Source organism: Colletes latitarsis, chromosome 13 (genome assembly GCF_051014445.1).
Source record: "Colletes latitarsis isolate SP2378_abdomen chromosome 13, iyColLati1, whole genome shotgun sequence".
In the NCBI taxonomy this organism is placed as follows: Eukaryota; Metazoa; Arthropoda; class Insecta; order Hymenoptera; family Colletidae; genus Colletes; species Colletes latitarsis.
Genome location: NC_135146.1, coordinates 11558906 through 11586383, shown reverse-complemented (window position 1 = coordinate 11586383; position 27478 = coordinate 11558906). Strand labels below are relative to the sequence as shown.

At 25.6% G+C, this 27478-nt stretch overlaps 1 protein-coding gene across 1 annotated transcript; it reads right to left on the bottom strand.

Annotated features, from left to right (window-relative positions):
- Y-y (yellow-y) lies at nt 1-27478 on the bottom strand. The gene is made up of 6 exons (XM_076780376.1): nt 27217-27478; nt 13384-13513; nt 9735-9897; nt 4960-5319; nt 1135-1323; nt 1-198 (listed from the first exon to the last, which is right to left on the bottom strand). Exons 1-6 carry the CDS (start codon nt 27476-27478, stop codon nt 19-21), a joined length of 1284 nt encoding a protein of 427 aa, XP_076636491.1. The 3' UTR covers nt 1-18.

Here is a 27478-nt window from a genome sequence, read left to right as displayed (position 1 = left end):
GCACGTTTTGACGGGGGTTCAAGCCTCCCACCAAATCGAATTACTGACTGTCCATGGTGAATTCTCGCAAACGGTGCCTGCTATGGCGTCTCGGACCGGAACTGTCAATACTCGGAAGTTCACGTCCGTGTAATTCAAAGTTGACAGTAAAAAGACTGGCATTTTGTCCGAGATTATCCATATCAGTCCACGATTCACCTGCAAATAATCGAACCTTATTTTCAAGTACATTTATCAAAGAATTAGATATTAAATAGGGCTCAAAATATCGTAAAAGTCGATTGAATCGTGTCAAATTGTAAATATATTACTACTTAATTAATTGAAAATTAATTGAATTAAATGGGAGCTTTATAGAGGGTTATTTCAACCCCTAAATATAACAATTCGTATCTTCAAATATTTCCTATATTTTATTTCTTGTATTTGTATTGGTATTTTATTTACTTTAAATATTTCTCAAGTATTATTTCCTATATTTTATTTCTTGCATTTGTATTGATATTTTATTTACTTTAAATATTTCTTAAATTTTATTTCTTGTATTTATATTCGTATTTTATTTATTTTAAATATTTTTCAAGTATTATTTCCTATATTTTATTTTTTTTTTGTATTCATATTTTATTTACTTTAAATATTTTTCAAGTATTATTTCCTATATTTTATTTCTTGTATTTGTATTGATATTTTATTTACTTTAAATATTTCTTAAATTTTATTTCTTGTATTTATATTTGTATTTTATTTACTTTAAATATTTTTCAAGTATTATTTCCTATATTTTATTTCTTTTTTGTATTCATATTTTATTTACTTTAAATATTTTTCAAGTGTTATTTCCTATATTTTATTTCTTTTTTGTATTCATATTTTATTTACTCTAAATATTTCTCAAATGTCATTTCCTATATTTTATTTCTTGTATTTATATTCATATTTTATTTACTTTAAATATTTCTCATATTTTGTAGTTTATTTCTTGTATTAGTATTTTACTTAATTTAAATATTTTTTATATTTTTGTACGTTGAGTGGATTCTATGGTTTGTTGCATATTTAAATTTCCCATTAGATGCATAAATATTCGCAGTTTAATTATTGCTAATATTTTGCAAGCAAATTTGTGTTTACCTTTACGTCTGCTGGGAATATGAGAGCCTCGTCGTGCTTGACAACGATCGCCTGATTCTCAGCCGTGTATGGCAACAAAGAGTTCCAACAGCCCACTGCATTTTGGTCGATCAAGTTGAAGAACTGGAGTCCATTTTCGTCCATTACGGAAGACGTGCAGTGGCCAAGTGGTCCTCTTTCAGGAAGCACCTGGCAATATTTATGATAATATCTTCGTAATTGCCAGTTACAATTATCCAAACATGCTTAAATTTCATCTATTAGGTCGTTCAATATGTTCATTTTGCAGTACAAATTGAAGCAATATTTTAATAATGGAATTTTGATGCAAAATTAATTCTAGAATTTAGGGTTGGAAGAAAATAAATTATTTATTAAGATGGCTAGAAAGTTCGTTTTGTAATACAAGTTGAAGCAATATTTTAATAATGGAATTTTAGTGCAAAATTAATTCTAGAATTTAGGGTTGGAAGAAAATAAATTATTTATTAAGATGGCTAGAAAGTTCGTTTTGTAGTACAAGTTGAAACAATATTTTAATAATGGAATTTTAGTGCAATTTATTTGTTGCAAATTTAATTTTAGAATTTAAGGTTGGAAGAAAATAAATTTGAGTAAATAAGTTATTTATTAGGATGGTTAAAAAATTTTGCAGTACAAATTGAAGAAATATTTTAATAATGGAATTTTAGTGCAATTTGGTGCAAAATTAATTCTAGAATTTAGGGTTGGAAGAAAATAAATTATTTATTAGAATGGCTAAAAAATTTTGCACTATAAGTTGAAGCAATATTTTAATAATGGAATTTTAGTGCAAAATTAATTTTAGAATTTAGGGTTGGAAGAAAATAAATTTGAATAAATAAGTTATTTATTAGGATGGCTAAAAAATTTTGCACTACAAATTGAAGAAATATTTTAATAATGGAATTTTAGTGCAATTTATTTGGTGCAAAATTAATTTCAGAATTTAGGGTTGGAAGAAAATAAATTATTTATTAGGATGGCTAAAAAGTTTGTTTTGCACTATAAGTTGAAGCAATATTTTAATAATGGAATTTTAGTGCAAAATTAATTCTAGAATTTAGGGTTGGAAGAAAATAAATTTGAATAAATAAATTATTTATTAGGATGGCTAAAAAATTTTGCACTACAAATTGAAGAAATATTTTAATAATGGAATTTTAGTGCAATTTATTTGATGCAAAATTAATTCCAGAATTTAGGGTTGGAAGAAAATAAATTATTTATTAGAATGGCTAAAAAATTTTGCACTATAAGTTGAAGCAATATTTTAATAATGGAATTTTAGTGTAAAATTAATTCTAGAATTTAGGGTTGGAAGAAAATTTTGAATAGGAATCGTAAGCCTTGACGAGGTTGTAAAAATTAATTATTTAATATTTTCGTTTTGTACCTTTTCTCATTTGACGATTTGGAAGCTTTGAAAGTTTCTTTGACTTTTTATTAAAATGTAGTTCGATGATTTTCATTGAAATATTGACATTTTCAAATTGTTTAATGAGCCTAGAGATTGCTATACTGCAATTTAAAGGAATATTTTAAATATATATTATGAAAAATAGTGAACCTCCTCTCATTTGACAATTCCAAAAATTTTTCATTTAAATATTGACATTTTCGAACTGTTTAATAAGCCTAGAGATTGTTGTATTTTATTTCTTATAAGATTAATAAATATTTAAGTAATATAAACCAGTTTGAATTGAAAACTTCGACCTTTAATAGAATATTAATTTCTTTCAAAATTCCATAAATTCTTGATGTTAATTTAAAATTTTAGAGATCCCCTCAACTGACAAATTTTGTTTATTTTTTATCAAATTACAAATTCTTAAAAAAACAAAACTTAATGAAACAATTCCATAAAAATTAATTGAAACAAAAATTAATATTAAAGATCCTCAAATTACCTGATAATAAAAATTGATAATAAAAATCATAAAAATTTAAGATGCTCCAAGTCAACTAATAAAAAATGGTCACATTTCTAGCATATCAAATTACAAATTCCATTCTCGTCAATTTCAGCATATCCAACTTATGATGACGACTTAATAAAACAATTCCAGAAAAATTAATCAAAACAAAAATTAATATTTAAAATGCTCCAAGCCAACTCATAATAAAGGGTCACATTTCTGACATATCAAAATATCAAAATAAATTCCATTCTCGTCAATTTCAGCATATCTAACTTATGATGACGACTTAAAGAAACAATTCCATGAAAATTAATTGAAACAAAAATTAATATCAAAGATCCTCAAATTACCTGATAATAAAAATAATAAAAATTTAAAATGCTCCAAGTCAACTCATAATAAAGGGTCACATTTCTTGCATATCAAATTACAAATTCCATTCTCGTCAATTTCAGCATATCTAGCTTATGATGACGACTTAATAAAACAATTCCATAAAAATTAATCAAAACAAAAATTAATATCAAAGATCCTCAAATTACCTGATAATAAAAATTGATAATAAAAATCATAAACATTTAAGATGCTCCAAGTCAACTAATAAAAAATGGTCACATTTCTAGCATATCAAATTACAAATTCCATTCTCATCAATTTCAGCATATCTAACTTATAATGACAACTTAAAGAAACAATTCCATGAAAATTAATTGAAACAAAAATTAATATTTAAAATGTTCTAAGTCAACTGATAACAAAGGATCACATTTCCAGGATATCAAATTACAAATTCCATTCTCGTCAATTTCAGCATATCTAGCTTATGATGACGACTTCATAAAACAATTCCATGAAAATTAATTGAAACAAAAATTAATATTAAAGATCCTCAAATTACCTGATAATAAAAATTGATAATAAAAATAATAAAAATTAAAAATTTTCCAAGTCAACTAATAAAAAATGGTCACATTTCTAGCATATCAAATTACAAATTCCATTCTCATCAATTTCAGCATATCTAGCTTATGATGACGACTTAATAAAACAATTCCATAAAAAATAATCAAAACAAAAATTAATATTAAAGATCCTCAAATTACCTGATAATAAAAATTGATAATAAAAATAATAAAAATTAAAAATTTTCTAAGTCAACTAATAAAAAATGGTCACATTTCTAGCATATCAAATTACAAATTCCATTCTCTTCAATTCCAGAATACCTAACTTATGATGACGACTTAATGAAACAATTCCATAAAAATTAATCAAAACAAAAATTAATATTAAAGATCCTCAAATTACTTGATAATAAAAATTGATAATAAAAATAATAAAAATTTAAGATGCTCCAAGTCAACTAATAAAAAATGTTCATCAATTTCAGAATATCTAGCTTATGATGACGACTTAATAAAACAATTCCATGAAAAGTAATCAAAACAAAAATTAATATTAAAGATCCTCAAATTACTTGATAATAAAAATTGATAATAAAAATAATAAAAATTTAAGATGCTCCAAGTCAACTAATAAAAAATGTTCATCAATCTCAGCATATCTAGCTTATGATGACGACTTAATAAAACAATTCCATAAAAATTAATCAAAACAAAAATTAATATTAAAGATCTTCAAATTACTTGATAATAAAAATTGATAATAAAAATAATAAAAATTTAAGATGCTCCAAGTCAACTAATAAAAAATGTTCATCAATTTCAGCATATCTAGCTTGTGATGACGACTTAATGAAACAATTCCATGAAAATTAATTGAATCAAACAAAACAAAAATTAATATTTAAAATACTGCAAGTCAACTGATAACAAAAATTCAATTTCTGGTGCACTCGAGTGATTTCAGATGACATTACCTGGAATTCGTGGTAGCTATCTTGGGACAATTGTTCGTCCCTGAGGATCCTCGTGGAGACAGCGAATTCCCTTCTGCTGCTGAGTGGGTGGAAGAAGAGGGTTCTGAATCCGTCCACGGCGATAGGTGACAAGCTCATACCGAAAACCCCTTCTTCGCCCCATTGGAAATTCAACCCGCCGATATTGTAATCGCCAGCCAGGGGATCTGGCATGAAATAGCTGTGTGTGAGACGCCATGATTTATTCTGTTCCCAGGAATAGACGATCAGGCCATAACCGAGCTCGTCCGACATGTAGGCGAAAGCATCGTTGCAGCCACCTTTCCCCATATCCACGGCGATGTTGGCGATGAAAGTGTTCTGCGTAGAGAATTTCGATCGAATTTTACGCGATACAAAACGATTTTTAACGACAAATAGGTACCAATTTTTATTTTATCGAGAATTTTTCAGCTAGATACGTGGATTTCTTTCGAAGAAGTTTTACTGTTCTTGCAATGTTTGTATTATTTTTTTGAGAAATGCAGGGTATTAGAGGCTTTATTTTTTAAGTGGAATTTTTTGGAATTTATGTTTGTTGATGGAGATTTCGTTAAACAGTTATTAACGTTTTAAAGTTCCGGCCTTAGTGAATTTTTTTCTAGAAAGTGGTTGGGATTTCGAGGGTATGCGTAATGACCGAAAATGATTGTAATTGACCCCTGAAACTAAATATAATTTTTTTAGAGTAATTTAAAAATTTTTAATTTTGTCGAAAGATTTATCCACCTTCCTGAATTTTTTTCTAGAAAGTGGTTAGGATTTCGAGGGTATGTCTTTTGACCAAAAATGATTGTAATTGATCCCCCTAGCTAAAAATAATTTTTTCAGAATGATTTGAAATTTTTTATTTTCGTCGAAAAATATCAACAGCTACCCCCCTGTCGATTTTTCTTAGAAACTCGTTTTTCATTTTTAGTAATTTTATTTGACGCCCTATAGAAAAGTTGTGTAATACTTTTTTGTAGGTACCCATAAGCTCTACTTCAGAAAAAAGTTCCATTGAAATATATCCACTATTGTAGGAGTTATGGTAGTTTGAAAATAGGTCCATTTTTCTGAGGTTTTTCTTATTTTTCGGGGTCAAGAATCAACCTTTCGAATATTTTTATAATTTCTACATATTCTCCATCAAAATACGCGTTGATTGCTTTTTTAAACATTAAAATCGTCCAATCCGTTCAGAAGTTATGACACTTTAAAGATTCGCATGAAATTTTCGGGCAACATAAATTATATTTTCAGTAATGAATTTTTTTCTCGAAAACGCTTAGGATTTTGGGGGTATGTGTAATGATCGAAAATGATTGCAATTGACCCCTGAAACTAAAAATAATTTTTTTAAAACGATTTGAAATTTTTTAATTTCGTCGAAAAATTTATCCACCTTCCTGAATTTTTTTCTAGAAAGTGGTTAGGATTTCGAGGGTATGTCTTTTGACCAAAAATGATTGTAATTAACCTGTGAAACTAAAAATAATTTTTTTAGAGTAATTTAAAATTTTTTAATTTTGTTCAAAAATTTCAGTAGCTACCCCCTGTCGATTTTTCTTAGAAACTCGTTTTTCATTTTTAGTAATTTTATTTGACGCCCTACAGAAAAGTTGTGTAATACTTTTTTGTAGGTATCCATAAGCTCTACTTTGAAAAAAAGTTCCATTGAAATATATTCACTATCGTAGGAGTTATGGTTGTTTGAAAATAGGACCATTTTTCTGAAGTTTTTCTTATTTTTCGGGGTGAAGAGCCAACTTTTCGAATATTTTTAGAATTTCTATATATTCTCCATCAAAATACGCGTTGATTGCTTTTTTAAACATTAAAATCCGTCAATCCGTTCAGAAGTTATGACATTTTAAAGATTCGCATGAAATTTTCAGGCATCATTTCTGGCGATAAATTACATTTTCGATTTAGGAATTTTTTTCTCGAAAACGCTTAGGATTTCGAGGGTATGTGTAATGACCGAAAATGATTGTAATCGACCCTTGAAACTAAAAATAATTTTTTTAGAGTAATTTAAAAATTTTTAATTTTGTTAAAAAATTTCAGTAGCTACCCCCTGTCGATTCTTCTTAGAAACTCGTTTTTCATTTTTAGTAATTTTATTTGACGCCCTACAGAAAAGTTGTCTAATACTTTTTTGTAGGTACCCATAAGCTCTACTTTGAAAACAAGTTTCATTGAAATATATTCACTATTGTAGGAGTTATGGTAGTTTGAAAATTGTACCATTTTTATGGGGTTTTTTCCATTTTGCGGGGTGAAGAGCCAACTTTTCGAATATTTTTATAATTTCTACATATTCTCCATCAAAATACGCGTTGATTGCTTTTTTAAACATTAAAATCGTCCAATCCGTTCAGAAGTTATGACACTTTAAAGATTCGCATGAAATTTTCGGGCAACATAAATTATATTTTCAGTAATGAATTTTTTTCTCGAAAACGCTTAGGATTTCGGGGGTATGCGTAATGACCGAAAATGATTGTAATCGACCCTTGAAACTAAAAATAATTTTTTTAGAACGATTTGAAAAATTTCTTTTTTGCCAAAAAATTTCAACACCTACTCCATTTTTTTTCTCGAAAATGGATAGGATTTCAGGGATATGTCTATTCACCAAAAATGCTCATAATTGACCCCTGTATCCAAAAATAATTTTTCCAAGACGATTTAAAATTTTTTAATTTAATTGTTAATAACTTTTTAACGAAGCCTCCATCAACAAATTGCTATTCTTCATTTTCGTCTAGAATTCCCCCATTAAAATTATTCCCAGGTATGATCGAACACCCTATATATAGTATTCCATTTAAAAAATTGATTTCTCAAAAAATATTATAAATGTACAAACCATAAAACTTTCATCATTATAAAAACTCTTCAATTCAATATGGCTTCTCAGTGCAGGAATATAAATTCTAAAAAATTCCATTCAAAAAATCTCATAACTACCCCCATTTCTCAAAAGAATAATCCAAATATTCAAACTTGATATTAATCACAACAAACTATAAAACTATTATCTTTCTAATTCTGTTCTAATCACAATAGTTTTCGAAAATAATTGCTCTCTATTAATAATAATAAGATATTTATTTAGTGTATAATTAATTGACAGCATGATTATTCAATTACAGTGGTCCTCAGCTTGCAGAATTATTTTTCCAAAATACAAATATAACGAAATCTCATCGTTTATGTTTATTAAGAGAATAACTCACGTGGAATCGATTCATTAATGAAAATGAGAATTTTTCTATTTTTATTTGTTCGTAAAGTACAAGGTAGCCCGCATGGTACCGACGGATTTCAATTATTTATAACCTCAGGCTGAAATTGTGCACCGGTTGTTCGATCTTTGACAGCTTATCAGAATCAGATCAGCTGTTTTTTCTCGATTGTGTTTTATTTGAACCGAGAATATAGGAATTTTCCTCGTTAAAAAGTTAATAAAATCGAAGTGTACAGCACCTGTCAAATTTTTACACCCTGAGTATACATTTCATCCCCAAATTTAAGGGTTCACTAAAGTTCAGAAAGTTCTAAATACAAAGTGTTGCAAATCGAAAAATACATGTATTTTTTTAAAATTATCTTGGAAGTATATTTTATAAAAATAGTAACTATATTTTCAGATTCTTGTGAAATCAAAATTTTTACAAACTCGACTGGATTTTTGCAAAATTTCCATTGCATTGTAGTAATTTGTTGAAGTATTTATCAATTTCTTTGAGACAAATAAGTGTACCATAATTGTCGATGACTCTAGCGTTAAATAAGTTCATTATAAATAGTCAGAACAATATATATATAGTGTCAATATTTAAAACAAAATATTAGTGTTGATATCTTGTAATTTCTTATATTATACTGTTCCAAGTTTGGTATATTACAGTATAAAATATAAGTTTCAATTTTCAAATTATGATTCTTTAATAAATTTTACAGTTTTGTTAGAAATTAGAAAAATATAATATTATGAAATTAAATGTTTATTTTTCTAAACAATGGGGGTTAACAGAAATAACTGCGAATGAAATGGGGGTTGTCAACAAATTAGAAAAATATAATATTATGAAACTGAATATCTACTTAGATATACTTATTTTTCTAAGTTGAAAAATCAAATGAAATTAAATGTTTATTTTTCTAAACAATGGGGGTTAACAGAAATAACTGCGAATGAAATGGGGGTTGTCAACAAATTAGAAAAATATAATATTACGAAACTGAATATCTACTTATATACACTTACTTTTCTAAGTTGAAAAATCAAATGAAATTAAATGTTTATTTTTCTAAACAATGGGGGTTAACAGAAATAACTGCGAATGAAATGGGGGTTGTCAACAAATTAGAAAAATATAATATGAAACTGAATATCTACTTATATACACTTACTTTTCTAAGTTGAAAAATCAAATGAAATTAAATGTATATTTTTCTAAACAATGGGGGTTAACAGAAATAACTGCGAATGAAATGGGGGTTGTCAAGAAATTAGAACAATATAATATTATGAAACTGAATATCTATTTATATATACTTATTTTTCTAAGTTGAAAAATCAAATGAAATTAAATGTTTATTTTTCTAAACAATGGGGGTTAACAGAAATAACTGCGAATGAAATGGGGGTTGTCAACAAATTAGAACAATATAATATTATGAAACTGAATATCTACTTAGATATACTTATTTTTCTAAGTTTTGTTTAGTAACTCACGTACCATATTGATGTCTTCAGCTCTCAGTCTGTATTGCCTCATAATTTTGTCAGTTGTCAAATCAAAGACATTCAAAGTATAGGGACAGGCCTGTATCGTTGTGTTGCCAATACCTATGGTGCCAGTATCCAACACCCAAAGTCTGTCACAAGCGTCTGCGTGTATTCTATAAAAATATTACAAAAATTATGTTGTTTATTTCGAACAACACAGTCGTTGCTCTACAAATATAATATTATGAAGGTAAATGTTTATTTTTCTAAACAGTGGGTGTTGTCAACAAAGAATAGAAAAATATAATATTGTGAAACTGAATATCTATTTTTCTAAACAATGGAGGTTCTCAACAAATTAGAAAAATCAGATACAATATCAGATCACAATTTTATTTGATAATAGTTTACTAAATTTTGTGAAAATTTGCTCGATTGATCGTTTATTTTTCTAAACAGTATGTCAACAACAGTATTGTCAACAAATTAGAGAAATATGACATTATGAAATTACATGTTTATTTTTCTAAACAGTGGGTGGTGTCAAAAAATAGAAAAATATAAGATTATGGAATTAAATATCTATTTTTCTAAACAATGGGGGTTGTCAACAAATTAGAAAAATCAGATACAATATCAGATCACAATTTTATTTGATAATAGTTTACTAAATTTTGTGAAAATCTGCTCAATTGAACCTTTATTTTTCTAAATAGTGAGTGTTGTCAACAAACTAGAAAAATATAATATTGTGAAACTGAATGTCTATTTTTCTAAACAATGGGGGTTGTCAACAAATTAGAAAAATCAGACACAATATCAGATCACAATTTTATTTCATAATAGTTTACTAAATTTTGTGAAAATTTGCTCGATTGATCGTTTATTTTTCTAAACAGTATGTCAACAACAGTATTGTCAACAAATTAGAGAAACATGACATTATGAAATTACATGTTTATTTTTCTAAACAGTGGGTGGTGTCAAAAAATAGAAAAATATAAGATTATGGAATTAAATATCTATTTTTCTAAACAATGGGGGTTGTCAAGAAATTAGAAAAATCAGATACAATATCAGATCACAATTTTATTTGATAATAGTTTACTAAATTTTGTGAAAATTTGCTCGATTAAACGTTTTTATTTTTCTAAATAGTGAGTGTTGTCAACAAACTAGAAAAATATAATACTCTGAAATTAAATATCTATTTTTCTAAACAATGGAGGTTGTCAACAAATTAGAAAAATCATATACAATATCAGATCACAATTTTATTTGATAATAGTTTACTAAATTTTGTGAAAATTTGCTAGATTAAACGTTTATTTTTCTAAACAGTGGGTGTTGTCAAAAATTAGAAAAATATAATATTATGAAATTAAATATCTATTTTTCTAAACAATGGGAGTTGTTATCAAATTAGAAAAATTTATATTTTTCTAATATTGTGAAATTAAATGGGAAGGAAAATATAATACTCTGAAATTAAATATCTATTTTTCTAAACAATGGAGGTTGTCAACAAAAATTAGAAAAACATAATATTATAAAATTGAACGATTATTTCCAGATAGTTAGTGTTGTCAATAAAAAAAAAAATATAATATAGTGAAAATTGATCTTTCAGACGACAGTAATTGGCTCTTTTACCCTGATTATGCTCGTTTGATATTCTTAAAACAGAACGATATATCTTTCTTGCGTTGTTCTTTTAGTATAGACAAAAACGAATCGTGAAACGTGGTATAATTCATTATTGCGATCGTATCGTTCCATGATAATTCCATTAGTATGACGTACGATTTACAGATCGACGACTGGCATGTAAAATCGCAATTAAAGTAACACCCGTTATTACTGCTACCCCATAAATTTATGCTCACAGTCAATCCATGTTTAATTCATTTTAGTTTAAATTTATTACTATTTTTATCTGATATCAAGTAGAATTATCTTCAAATCAATTGCAATGATACATTGCACCGTATTAAAATAATAATTTGTAAGGAATAACGAATTATTGTGGGAAACAATTTCTTTTGGGAATTTGAAACAAAATTAAAAATCTTTCATTACTCCTACAAAACGATGATTTCAGTTTTCAATTAATTACAAATTTTAAAAAATTGAAATAAATATCACTCGAAATTTAGATTCACTGTTAATTTATTTTATTTTAAATTTATTACTATTTTTATCAGATATCAAATGGAACTATCTTCAAATCAATTGCAATGATATATTGAAGCGTATTAAAATAATAATTTCCATTCCACGATTTACGAATTATTGTTTCAAACAATTCTTTTGGGGAATTTTAACAAAATTAAAAATTTGTTATTACTTGGACACGATGATTTCAGTGTTCAATTAATTTAATTACAAATTTTACAAAATTAAAATAAATATCACTCGATATTTAGATTCAGATTTCACTGTTAATTCATGTTTAATTCATTTTATTTTAAATTTATTACTATTTATATCAGATACCAAGTGGAACTATCTTCAAATCAATTGCAATGATTTATTGCAGCGTATTAAAATAATAATTTGTAAGGAATAACGAATTATTGTTGGAAACGATTTCTTTTGGGAATTTGAAACAAAATTAAAAATCTTTCATTACTCCTACAAAACGATGATTTCAAATTTTGATTAATTTAATTAAAATTGTATAATTTTTATAAATGAAAATAATAATTGTGGTTCGAAACAGTTCTTTTTGAGAACTCTGAACAAAATTAACAATTTGTTAATGTAGAAAACGATGATTTCAAATTTTGATTAATTCAATTAAAATTGTATAATTTTTATAAATGCAACTAATAATTATTGTTGGAGACAGTTATTTTCAGGAACATTGAACAAAATTAAAAGCTTTTCATTACTTTTCATTATACAATGATTTCAATTTTTAATTAATTTAATTGAAAGTGTATAATTTTTATAAATTAAAATAATAATTGTGGTTTGAAACAATTCTTTTTGAGAACTCTGAACAAAATTAACAATTTGTCATTACTCGTATATTGGTTTGATTTCAATTTTTAATTAATTTAATTAAATTTGTATAATTTTTATAAATGAAAATAATAATTGTGGTTTGAAACAGTTCTTTCTGAGAATTCTGAACAAAATTAACAATTTGTCATTACTTGTACAAAACGATGATTTCAAACTTTGATTAATTCAATTAAAATTGTATAATTTTTATAAATGACAATAATAATTGTGGTTTGAAACAGTTCCTTTTGAGAACTCTGAACAAAATTAACAATTTATCATTACTCGTATATTGGTTTGATTTCAATTTTTAATTAATTTAATTAAATTTGTATAATTTTTATAAATGAAAATAATAATTGTGGTTCGAAACAGTTCTTTTTGAGAATTCTGAACAAAATTAACAATTTGTCATTACTTATACAAAACAGTGATTTAAATTTTGATTAATTTAATTAAAATTGTATAATTTTTATAAATGCAACTAATAGTTATTGTTCGAGACAGTTATTTTCAGGGACATTGAACAAAATTAAAAACTTTTCATTACCTTTTATTATACGATGACTTCAAATTTTGATTAATTTAATTGAAAGTGTAAAAGTAAAATTTGTAGCGTTTTTATTTAATTTTATACTGAATTATCGTACCTGTAAGCATTAGTGATGGCACTACCACAAGCTCCAGCCTTGTTTTGTGCCCAATTTGGATAAGGAGTGAGCCTAGGCGAGCCTCCTCGATTCGAATCCAGTGATATGTAATTTAACGTGGCTGGAATCCCTTCAATCAAACAATTTTTAACAAATATTAATATTAAAACTTTGTTACAATCGTTGCAAAATAGCCATCACCATGTCTCAGTTTAAACAATAAATTTTTTAGTCCAGTAATATATAATCTAACGTGGCTTTCTTTCAAAAAATTTTTAAATTAATTTTTAAGTTTAATTTTTAATTTTTAATTAAAAAATAACCATAACTATGTGTCAGTTTAAACAATAGATATCTGTGTCCAGTGATATATAATTTAATGTGGCTGGAATCCCTTCAATCAAACAATTTTTAACAAATATTAAGTTAAAACTTTGTTGCAATCGTTGCAAAATAGCCATCACCATGTCTCAGTTTAAACTATAAATTTTTTAGTCCAGTGATATATAATCTAACGTAGCTGGAATTCTTTAAAAAAATTTTTAAATTAAATTAAATTAATTTCAATATTTAATTAAGAAATAATCATAACCATGTGTCAGTTTAAATAATAAATTTTTTAGTCCAGTGATATATAATTTAACGTGGCTGGAATTCCTTCAATCAAACAATTTTCAACAAATATTAAGTTAAAACTTTGTTAAAATCGTTGCAAAATAGCCATAATTATGTCTCAGTTTAAATAATAAATTTTTTAATCCAGTAATATATAATCTAACTTGAAAATTAATTTAAAGATTTAAAGATTGAAGAAATTTATAATTTAACATTTAAAATTTAAAGATGAAAGAATCCCAGTCATGTTAAATTATAAATTTCTTCAATCTTTAAATCTTTAAATTAACTTTCAAGTTTAATTTTTAATTTTTAATTCAAAAATAACCATAACCATGTCTCAGTTTAAACAATAAATTTTTTAGATCAGTGTTATATAATCTAACTTGAAAATTAATTTAAAGATTTAAAGATTGAAGAAATTAATAATTTAGCATTTAAAATTTAAAGATGAAAGAATCCCAGTCATGTTAAATTATAAATTTCTTCAATCTTTAAATTTTTAAATTAACTTTCAAGTTTAATTTTTAATTTTTAATTCAAAAATAACCATAACCATGTCTCAGTTTAAACAATAAATTTTTTAGATCAGTGTTATATAATCTAATTTGAAAATTAATTTAAAGATTTAAAGATTGAAGAAATTTATAATTTAACATTTAAAATTTAAAGATGAAAGAATCCCAGTCATGTTAAATTATAAATTTCTTCATTCTTTAAATTTTTAAATTAATTTTCAATTTTTAATTAAAAAATAGCCATAACCATGTGTCAGTTTAAATAATAAATTTTTTAATCCAGTCATGTTAGATTATTTCTTCATTCTTTAAATTTTTAAATTAACTTTCAAGTTTAATTTTTAATTTTTAATTCAAAAATAACCATAACCATATCTCAGTTTAAATAGTAAATTTTTTAATCCAGTAATATATAATCTAACTTGAAAATTAATTTGAAGATTTAAAGATTGAAGAAATTAATAATTTAACATTTAAAATTTAAAGATGAAAGAATCCCAGTCATGTTAAATTATAAATTTCTTCAATCTTTAAATTTTTAAATTAATTTTCAAGTTTAATTTTTAATTTTAAATTCAAAGATAACCATAACCATGTGTCAGTTTAAATAATAAATTGTTTAGTCCAGTCATGTTAAATTATAAATTTCTTCATTCTTTAAATTTCTAAATTAATTTTCAATTTTTAATTAAAAAATAGCCATAACCATGCGTCAGTTTAAACAATAGATATTTTAATCCAGTGATGTATAACTTAACGTGGCTGAAATTCCGTAAATTTTTACCAAATGTTAACACAAAGTCGCTACGTAATAATTGCAAAATAACCGTAACGATAAGATCGCTCGACCATGCGTCATTTTAAACAACAGATTTCTATCGTTATTCGTACAAATGATAAATGGATTTAAATTTCTCGCCAAGCATTGTTTCGAAGCGATTTCGACAGTGGAAATTCGCAACAGCTGGTGCGCGACAGAATCGATATTTCGAAACGAAAGTATTTTTAAAAATGCCTGAACAGTGCTCGGATTGTTAAGTCGCGTGACTAACGAGCTATCGAGCAACACGCACCGTTCGATTTTACCGGAAGTACATCTGATCGTGCTTGCGACAAGCGAGAGAACGTGTACAAAGGTTGCAAGATCTAAACTACTGTAATGATTAATGATAATAAGAATTTTGTGACATGTCAACGTTGCGTGACGAAGTTATCGCGATCGGTTCGAGTTTAAACGATGTTTGCAATCGTTTGGACGCGTGGAAATTGCCCGTGGTCTACTTTCCAGGAATTCCACGAATTTTTTAAATAATTTTTCACCCAATTCTCATAGAAAGATTCATCAAAGTCAAACTAATATCGAAAAGGAGGTAATTTCACAATTTTCAATTCAAATGTCAAGTATTTTGCAATAATTTCTTTGTTTAGTTGAGTGTGATTTAGTTTTGTTTAGAATTTTTTTAATATCTATGCCAATGGACTAGTTATAGTAAATTCGAATACCAATTTAATAATTCATCAAAGTGAAACTAATATCGACGAGGAGGTAATTTCATAATTTTCAATTCAAATGTCAAGTATTTTGTAATAATTTCTTTGTTTAGTTGAGTGTGATTTAGTTTTGTTTAGAATTTCTTTAATATCTATGCCAATGGACAATTTAGTTATAGTAAATTCGAATACAAATTTAATAATTCATCAAAGTGAAACTAATATCGACGAGGAGGTAATTTCATAATTTTCAATTCAAATGTCAAGTATTTTGTAATAATTTCTTTGTTTAGTTGAGTATGATTTAGTTTTGTTTAGAATTTTTTTAATACCTATGCCAATGGACTAGTTATAGTAAATTCGAATACAAATTTAATAATTCATCAAAGTGAAGCAACTATTGATGTAATTTCAATTTTCATAGAAAAATTCATCAAAGTGAAACTAATATCCACGATTCATAATTTTCAATTCAAATGTCAAGTATTTTGCAATAATTTCTTTGTTTAGTTGAGTGTGATTTAGAATTTTTTTAATATCTATGCCAATGGACAATTTAGTTATAGTAAATTCGAATACCAATTTAATAATTCATCAAAGTGAAACTAATATCGAAAAGGAGGTAATTTCACAATTTTCAATTCAAATGTCAAGTATTTTGTAATAATTTCTTTGTTTAGTTGAGTGTGATTTAGTTTTGTTTAGAATTTCTTTAATATCTATGGCAATGGTCTAGTTATAATAAATTCGAATACAAATTTAATAATTCATCAAAGTGAAACTAATATTAACAATAAAATTATATTAATTGCGGAGTAAAAATGGTTTGTGATCAATAGACTGTGGATCTTTATGCAAATTTATATTTTTATTCATCGAATGGGAGCTTTGTATTGTCTCAACCCCCAAATATAATAATTTTGTATATTTTTGAATATTAAGTGCATTCTGTAATTTTCTAAGAACTATAATTTCCCATAAATCCATAAACAGCCACAGTCTACTGATTAATATAAATTTGTATAATTTGCAAATCAAATCTCAAATATTTTCTAATAATTTTTTCGTTTAATTAAGTGTGATTTAGTTTTGCTTTTTTAGAAAGCCAATTAATTTCAGTTATTTTAATTTCAATTGTCAACAAATTAGAGAAATATAATATTTTGAAGTTAAATATCTATTTTTCTAAACAGTGGATGTAGTCAACAAATTAGAAAAATACAATATTATGAAACTAAATATCTATTTTTCTAAACAGTGGGGGTTGTCAATAAAAAATAGAAAAATCAGATACAATATCAGATCACAATATTATTTATTGAAATTGTTCTCCACTCTGTAACTTAGATCGAACAATTAGAGAAATATAATATTCTGAAAATAAATATCTATTTTTCTAAACAGTGGATGTTGTCAACAAATTAGAGAAATATAATATTAGGAAATTAAATGATTATTTTTCTAAACAGTAGGGGCTGTCAATAAAAAATAGAAAAATACAATATTTTGAAGTTAGATATTTATTTTTCTAAACAGTGGGGGTTGTCAACAGAAAATAGAAAAATATAATATTATGAAATTAAATATCTATTTTTCTAAACAGTGGATGGTGTCAACAAATTGCAGAAATATAATATTATGAAGTTAACTGTTTATTTTTCTAAACAGTGGGGGACTGTCAATAAAAAATAGAAAAATCAGATACAATATCAGATCACAATATTATTTATTGAAATTGTTTCCCACTCTGTAACTTAGATCGAACAATTAGAGAAATATAATATTCTGAAAATAAATATCTATTTTTCTAAACAGTGGATGTTGTCAACAAATTAGAAAAATACAATATTATGAAACTAAATATCTATTTTTCTAAACAGTGGGGACTGTCAATAAAAAAATAGAGAAATCAGATACAATATCAGATCACAATATTATTTATTGAAATTGTTCTCCACTCTGTAACTTAGATCGAACAATTAGAGAAATATAATATTCTGAAAATAAATATCTATTTTTCTAAACAGTGGGGGTTGCCAACAAATCAGAGAAATATAATATTAGGAAATTAAATGTTTATTTTTCTAAACAGTGGGGGCTGTCAATAAAAAATAGAAAAATATAATATTTTGAAGTTAGATATTTATTTTTCTAAACAGTGGGGGTTGTCAACAGAAAATAGAAAAATATAATATTATGAAATTAAATATCTATTTTTCTAAACAGTGGATGGTGTCAACAAATTAGAGAAATATGATATTATGAAATTAAATATCTATTTTTTCTAAACAGTGGATGTTGTCAACAAATTGGAGAAATATAATATTATGAAGTTAACTGTTTATTTTTCTAAACAGTGGGGGCTGTCAACAGAAAATAGAAAAATATAATATTCTGAAAATAAATATCTATTTTTCTAAACAGTGGCTGTAGTCAACAAATTAGAAAAATACATTATTATGAAACTAAATATCTATTTTTCTAAACAGTGGGGATTGTCAATAAAAAATAGAAAAATCAGATACAATATCAGATCACAATATTATTTATTGAAATTGTTCTCCACTCTGTAACTTAGATCGAACAATTAGAGAAATATGATATTGTGAAATTAAATATCTATTCTTCTAAACAATGGGGGTTGCCAACAAATTAGGAAAATATAATATTCTGAAATTAAATATCTATTTTTCTAAACAGTGGATGTTGTCAATAAATTAGAGAAATATGATATTATGAAATTAAATATCTATTTTTCTAAACAGTGGATGTTGTCAACAAATCAGAGAAATATAATATTAGGAAATTAAATGTTTATTTTTCTAAACAGTGGGGGCTGTCAACAGAAAATAGAAAAATATAATATTCTGAAACTAAATATCTATTTTTCTAAACAGTGGGGGGCTGTCAATAAAAAATAGAAAAATCAGATCACAATATTATTTATTGAAATTGTTTTTCGACTCTGTAACTTGCATCGAACGTTTCGAATCGCGTTTTGTCGATCATGGATCGCGAGAGGAACGTTGCTTCCTCCTTCCTTTATTAATATTTCATATCCTCCGTCTGGGGCCCCCCGAATGAACCTGACGTCGGAAGAAAGAGTGGAAGAAACAAAGCTGCGTACGTACAAAACCTTGCTCTAAAAACAATACCGACTACGGTGGGCTTGGTTGTGTCTGGAGAGCTTCCAGGAGGCCGGAACAAAGGAAAAATGCACACCAGACGTGGCACAAGCGAGATGGAAATCTCACAAAAGGGAACCGAGAAGGCGAGGAACGCAAGCAATAAAACGAAAAGTCTCGTGAAAGGAAACGGAAACGAAATTTTTTTTTTTATAGATATTAAATAATAAATACGAATATCTTTTGGTAGATATTTCACATTTTTTATAAGTCAGATTTGATCTAAGTCAATTTTGTTTATGATTAGAATTTCTAAATTTAAGGAAATTAAATTTCTAGTTCTGTGATCTAGAGACCAAGTACTGATACATGATTTCTATTTCTAATAATATGCAACGTCTAAAAAATCGATATCTATTTAGATATCTCACATTTTTTATAAATTAGATTTGATCTAAGTCAATTTTGTCTATTTTTGAGGTCTAGCTCTATAAGAATTAAATCTGGGCTTCAAAATGATAAAAAAATTGACGACTAATACATTATTTCTATTTCTAATAATATGCAACGTCTAAAAAAATCGATATCTATTTAGATATCTCACATTTTTTATAAATTAGATTTGATCTAAGTCAATTTTCTTTATTTTTGGGTTCTACTTCTATAAAAACTAAATCTAGGCTTCAAAATGATAAAAAAATTGACGACTGATACATTATTTCTATTTCTAATAATATACAATGTCTAAAAAATCAATACCTAATTAGATATCTCACATTTTTTATAAATCAGATTAGATCTAAGTCAATTTTCTTTATTTTTGTGTTCTACTTCTATAAAAACTAAATCTAGGCTTCAAAATGATAAAAAAATTGACGACTGATACATTATTTCTATTTCTAATAATATACAATGTCTAAAAAATCAATATCTAATTAGATATCTCACATTTTTTATAAATCAGATTAGATCTAAGTCAATTTTCTTTATTTTTGTGTTCTACTTCTAGAGAAATTAAATCTGGGCTTCAAAATAATCAAGAAATTCATGACTAATACATTATTTCTATTTCTAATAATATGCAACGTCTAAAAAATCAATATTTAATTAAATATTTCACATTTTTTATAAATTAGATTTGATCTAAGTCAATTTTGTCTATTTTTGAGGTCTAGCTTTATAAGAATTAAATCTGGGCTCCAAAATGATCAAAAAATTGACGACTAATACATTATTTCTATTTCTAAAAATATACAATGTCTAAAAAATAAATATCTAATTAGATATCTCACATTTTTTATAAATCAGATTAGATCTAAGTCAATTTTCTTTATTTTTGTATTCTACTTCTACAAAAATTAAATCTGGGCTCCAAAATGATCAAAAAATTGACGACTAATACATTATTTCTATTTCTAAAAATACACAATGTCTAAAAAACCAATATCTAATTAAAAATCTCACATTTTTTATAAATCAGATTTGATCTAAGTCAATTTTCTTTATTTTTGTGTTCTACTTCTATAAAAATTAAATCTGGGCTCCAAAATAATCAAAAAATTGACGACTGATACATAATTTCTTTTTCTAATAATATTCAACGTCTAAAAAATCAATATCCAATGAAATATCTCAATTTTTTGTAAATAGTCTCCATATATTAATACAAATTCCAATGTTTATCAATAGAACTAATAAAATGGGAGTTTTGCAACTACCTGAACTCCTAAATACAACAATTTGTATCTCAAGTGTTTCTAATATATTTGCAATTGAAATGCGTTACACAATTTTTACAAAATTACAATTTTCCTTAAATGCATAAACATCAACAGTCTGTTCATCACGCGTTTCTTAATCTCGAATAATTAATTGCAGCTTGCAAGGTGATTAAAATACACGGAATATTCAGCGCTGAAATAATTAAAATTAATTACACTGGTCTCTGTGAGTGTGATTTTTCGTGACACATGGTATACGGATTATGACACTTGGGAGATTCGTCTGGCGATCAGCTATTTCTCACCGACATAACGGTGACTTAAGAACAAAACATTGGTTCCTTTATCGCTAATTAACGTTGCTTGGTAAATTAAAACGTTACCCAATTTATATCTAGAATATCGATCTATCATCAAATTTCCGTAATTACAATACAAATTGCAAGACTGCGTAACGCGGTATCTTCGGGCGAATCTTTTTAGAAAAGTTTGCCCCATTTGATCGCAGACTGATTTCTGAATAAATAAATTAATTTTCTAGTAATCTATTAATATTTTACACATATTTCAGTAGAATGATGGAACGATTTCGTTATTAGAATCAACGCTGGATTTACAAACGTCCTTTGCACACATTTTTATTGAAATTCATTACGTTGACAGTTTTTTAAATTTTTCTTTTAATTAGGTATATTAATTGAATTCAATAAAGGACGTCTGAATTTCTGGTTTTCATATAGAATGTTTTGCAAGCACATTTAATTCAATTTCTACGTATATTTCAGTAGAATGGTGGAACGATTTCTTTATTAGAATCGACGCGAGATTTACAAACGTCCTTTGCACACATTTTTATTGAAATTCATTATGTCGACAGTTTTTAAAATTTTTTTTTTAATTAGGTATGTTAATTGGATTCAATATAGGAGGTCTGAATTTCTGGTTTTCATATAGAATGTTTTGCAAGCACATTTAATTCAATTTTTATTAATGAATTTCTAAATATTTTGTTTAGAACATTAATTTTAATTGTATTGTTTCTTGCATTTAATTTACATTCTTTTAATTCTATTAATTTATTAGTTTTAGTGCTAACAAATAGTATATATTTATTTTTTAGTGTTAAATTTGGAATTTTAAATCCTTCAAATTGTTCTATGAAACTAGTGTTAATATTAATTTTGAATATTTATGTATTTATGTTTATAATATTAATTTTAACTGTAGTATTTTTTGCATTTAATTTACATTCTATTGTTTCCATTAATTTACTATTAATTTTCTAATTTATTAGTTTCATTGCTAACAAATAATTTATATTCATTTTTTAACGTCAAATTTGGGACCTGAAATCAATCAAATTGTTTTTCCATAAACCTAGTGTTAAAATTAATTTTGAATATTCAAATATTTATGTTTATAACATTAAATTTAATTGTACTATTTTTTGCATTTAATTTACATTCTATTTATTCTATTAATTTTCAAATATTTCTTTATTTTCATTGCTAACAAATAGTATATATTTATTTTTTAACGTCAAATTTGGAATTTGAAATCCATAAAATTGTTCCACAAACCAAATGTTAAAATTAATTTTGAATATTTAAGTATTTAATTTACATTCTATTAATTTTCTAATTTATTAGTTTCGTTGCTAACAAATAGTATATATTTATTTTTTTAAATGAATTTGAAACCAATCAAATTGTTCCTCCATAAACCTAGTGTCAAAATTAATTTAGAATATTTAAGTATTTATGTTTTTAAAATTAATTTCAATTCTACTATTTTTTGCATTCAATTTACATTCAATTAATTCTATTAATTTTCTAATTTATTAGTCTCGTTGCTAACAAATAATATATATTTATATTTTAACGTCAAATTTGGAATTTAAAATCCATAAAATTGTTCCACAAACCTAGCGTCAAAATTAATTTGAATATTTAAGTATTTATGTTTATAAAATTAATTTCAATTGTACTATTTTTTGCATTCAATTTACATTCAATTAATTCTATTAATTTTCAAATATTTCTTTATTTTCATTGCTAACAAATAATATATATTTATATTTTAACGTCAAATTTGGAATTTAAAATCCATGAAATTGTTCGACAAACCAAATATTAAAATTAATTTTGAATATTTAAGTATTTAATTTACATTGTATTATTTCTATTAATTTTCTAATTTATTAGTTTCATTGCTAACAAATAGTATATATTTATTTTTTAAAATGAATTTGAAACCAATCAAATTGTTCCTCCATAAACCTAGTGTCAAAATTAATTTAGAATATTTAATTATTCATGTTTATAACATTAATTTTAATTCTACTATTTTTTGCATTCAATTTACATTCAATTAATTCTATTAATTTTCTAATTTATTAGTTTCATTGCTAACAAATAATATATATTTATATTTTAACGTCAAATTTGGAATTTAAAATCCATAAAATTGTTCCACAATCCAAAATGTTAAAATTAATTTTGAATATTTAAGTATTTATGTTTATAACGTTAATTTTAATTCTGCTATTTTTTGCATTCAATTTACATTCAATTAATTCAATTAATTTTCTAATTTATTAGTTTCGTTGCTAACAAATAATATATATTTATATTTTAACATCAAATTTGGAATTTAAAATCCATAAAATTGTTCCACAAACCAAATGTTAAAATTAATTTTGAATATTTAAGTATTTATGTTTATAAAATTAATTTCAATTGTACTATTTTTTGCATTCAATTTACATTCAATTAATTCTATTAATTTTCAAATATTTCTTTATTTTCATTGCTAACAAATAGTATATATTTATTTTTTAACGTCAAATTTGGAATTTAAAATCCATAAAATTGTTCCACAAACCTAGCGTCAAAATTAATTTGAATATTTAAGTATTTAATTTACATTCTATTAATTCTATTAATTTTCTAATAATTCTCTATTTTCATTGCTAACAAATAACACTTATTTATTCACTAATATCAAATTTCAAATGCGAAATCCATCAAATTGTTCCATGAACCTATCGTTAAAATTAATTTGAACATTAATTAAACAATTGAAATGAAGTCACAAAGCAGAATTATGTTTGAATCTGCAACGAAAGCCCAAAGTTACAAGAACGATCGAGACTTTTGTTCTCCGTGCATAATAGATTGGCACACGCCATCGTGTAGGTAAAACAAGCGACAGAGTACCTTAAGAAAAAGGAAAAAAAGGTGAAAAGAGACGCGAATAAGCACTTTCGCGTTTGAGAAGAATTTTCGGGCACTTTGTGTCGCGAACCGGAAGTCGCCCAGACGAGATTCGAGCCGTGCACCGCCCGCAGTGATCTCTTGCACGTTATGTTCGCAGCCACTTCCGGTTCCTGACTCGAAACGGTCTTATCTCGCCAAATTTAACAATTTTATATTGTTAGAATCGTCAAAATTATTTTTAAAATTCAGTAAATTGATTTAGATTGATGGTTAGTCTATTATAATTAAATACAAGGACTCAAAAATATTAATTTGACCTTGAAATCTCCCACTCTCTATTTTCTGATTTCAGACGTTTAATTTTCTATTTTATCTCGCCAAATTTAACAATTTTATATTGTTAGAGTCGTTGAAACTATTTTTAAAATTCAGTGAATTGATCTAGATTGATAGTTTGTCTATTATAATTAAATTAGGAGTCTCAAAAAAATTAATTTCACCTTGAAATCTTCTCTTATCTTCTTCCTGTTTCAAGACGTTCAATTTTCGATGTTATCTCGCCAAATTTAACAATTTTATATCGCTAGACTAGTTACAATTATTTTTAAAATTCAGTAAATTGATCTAGATTGATGGTTGGTCTATTATAATGAAATTTGAAGTCTCAATAAAATTAATTTCACCTTGAAATCTCCCTCACTCTCTTTCCTGACTCGAGACGTTGAATTTTCGATTTTATCTCGCCAAATTTAACAATTTTAGATTGCTAAGATTATTTTAAAAATTCAGAAAATTGATCTAGATTGATGGTTAGTTTATTATAATTAAATACAAAGTCTCAAAAAAATTAATTTCACCTTGAAATCTCCCCCTCTCTTCTCCCTAACTTGAGACTTTCAATTTTTGATCTTATCTCGTCAAATTTAACAATTTTAGATTGCTAGACTCGTTAAAATTGTATTTAAAATTCAGTGAATTGATCTAGATTGATAGTTTGTCTATTATAATTAAATTTGAAGTCATAAAAAAATCAATTTGACCTTGAAATCTCTCCCTTTCTATTTTCTGACTAGAAACGTTCGATTTGCGATCTTATCTCGCTAAATTTAACAATTTTATATTGTTAGAGTCGTTAAAATTATTTCTAAAATTCAGTAAATTGATTTAGATTGATGGTTTGTCTATTATATTTAAATTTGAAGTCTCAAAAAAATTAATTTCACCTTAAAATCATCCCCACTCTCTTTCCTGACTAGAGACCTTTTAATTTTCTATTTTATATCGCTAGACTCGGTGAAACTATTTTTAAAATTCAGTAAATTGATCTAGATTGATGGTTGGTCTATTATAATTAAATTTGAAGTCTCAAAAAAATTAATTTCACCTTGAAATCTCTCCCTCTCTATTTTCTGATTTGAGACGTTCAATTTTCGATCTTATTTCGCCAAAATTAACAATTTTATATTGCTAGAGTCGTTAAAATTAATTTAAAAATTCAGTAAATTGATTTAGATTGATGGTTAGTCTATTATAATTAAATTTGAAGTCTCAAAAAAATTAATTTCACCTTGAAATCACCCCCTCTCTTCTTCCTGACTCGAGACTTTGAATTTTCAATTTTATCTCGCCAAATTTAACAATTTTATATCGCTAGACTCGTTAAAATTAATTTAAAAATTCAGTAAACTGATCTAGATTGATGGTTCGACTATTATAATTAAATTTGAAGTCTTAAAAAAATTAATCTCACCTTGAAATCTCCTCCATTCTCTTTTCTGACTCGAGACGTTCAATTTTCGATCTTATCTCGCCAAATTTAACAATTTTATATCGCTAGACTCATTAAAATTACTTTAAAAATTCAATAAACTGATATAGATTGATGGATCGTCTATTATAATTAAATTTGAAGTCTCAATAAAATTAATTTCACCTTGAAATCTCCCCTTTTGTATTTTCTGATTTGAGACGTTCAATTTTCGATCTTATCTCGCCAAATTTAACAATTTTAGATTGCTAAAATTACTTTAAAAATTCAATAAATTGATCTAAATTGATGGTTCGTCTATTATAATTAAATTTGAAGCCTCAAAAAAATTAATTTCACCTCGAAATCTCCCCCATTCTCTTTCCTGACTCGAAACGTTGAATTTTCTATTTTATCTCGCCAAATTTAACAATTTTAGATCGCCAGACTTCTTAAAATTACTTTACAAATTCAGTAAACTGATCTAAATTAATAGTTCGTCTATTATAATTAAATTTGAAGCCTCAAAAAAATTAATTTCACATTGAAATAGCCCCCTCTCTATTTTCTGATTTGAGACGTTCGATTTTCAATTTTATCTCGCCAAATTTAACAATTTTATATCGCTAGACTCGTTAAAATTAATTTAAAAATTCAGTAAACTGATCTAGATTGATGGTTAGTCTATTATAATTGAATACAAAGTCTCAAAAAAATTAATTTCACCTTGAAATGAAGTAATTGTCCTTATCGCATTCAAAGATAACACCCTATATATTGTCATGAAGATTAAAATTTATATTTTCATAGAATGAGAGATGAAACATCGTTGTCTTTACTTTCTGGGTTAGACTTGAATAAATATAATATTTATAAATTATTTTAAATAAAATAGACACAAGTTATCACAATGTAAATATCTGGTGTTAATTTAAATAAATAGTATCTATAGATTGTTTTAAAAAAACATACTAGTCATTAAAATGTAAAAACTTTAAGTCTGATTAAAATAAATAGTATCAATAGATTATTTTTAAAAAACATACCAATCATTAGAATGTAAAAATGTAGATTAGATGTAGATTTAGAAATTATTTAAAAAAACATTCTAGTCATTAGAATGTAAAAACTTTAAATTTAATTAAAATAAATAGTATCTACAGATTATTTTAAAAAATATACCAATAGATTATTAAAAAAAAGAAAATACTAGTCATTATGATATAAAAAGAATAAGTTTGTTTAAAATAAATAGTATCTATACATCATTTAAAAAACAAATACTAATTATTAGAATGAAAAAAATTAATTTAGAATGAAATCGTCGATTTAGAATGAAATATGAGTTGAACGAAGCATAGCAAAGAAAAGAGTGGATGAATTATTTGTTTGGCTCACCATTACGCCATCTTGGAACGGTGACAAAGAGTCTGTTCCGCCATATTTCGATTCCAACGGGCAATGCATTCTCTGGGACGAAGTCTCCCTTCATCATCGCGATTCTTCTGCTGGTTTCGTCCGGATAAGCGAAGTCCAACGTTCTCCAGAAAAATCTTTCCAATAATGGGGCTTGTCCAAACTGTGCCCCCCATCTTTGGACCCCATTGGTACCCCTGGTCCCCAAATAGAACAAACTCACCAGCAACAGTTCTCGAATCAT

Bases quoted from the DNA above. Each gene is read 5' to 3' on its own strand.
- Y-y (XM_076780376.1), bottom strand. From the start codon at position 27,478: ATGATTCGAGAACTGTTGCTGGTGAGTTTGTTCTATTTGGGGACCAGG. The intron at 13,514-27,216 runs GTGAGCCAAACA...GTTTGATTGAAG, and splicing joins CGTTCCAAGATGGCGTAATG to GGATTCCAGCCACGTTAAAT. The intron at 1,324-4,959 runs GTAATGTCATCT...AAATATTGCCAG, and splicing joins ATAGCTACCACGAATTCCAG to GTGCTTCCTGAAAGAGGACC.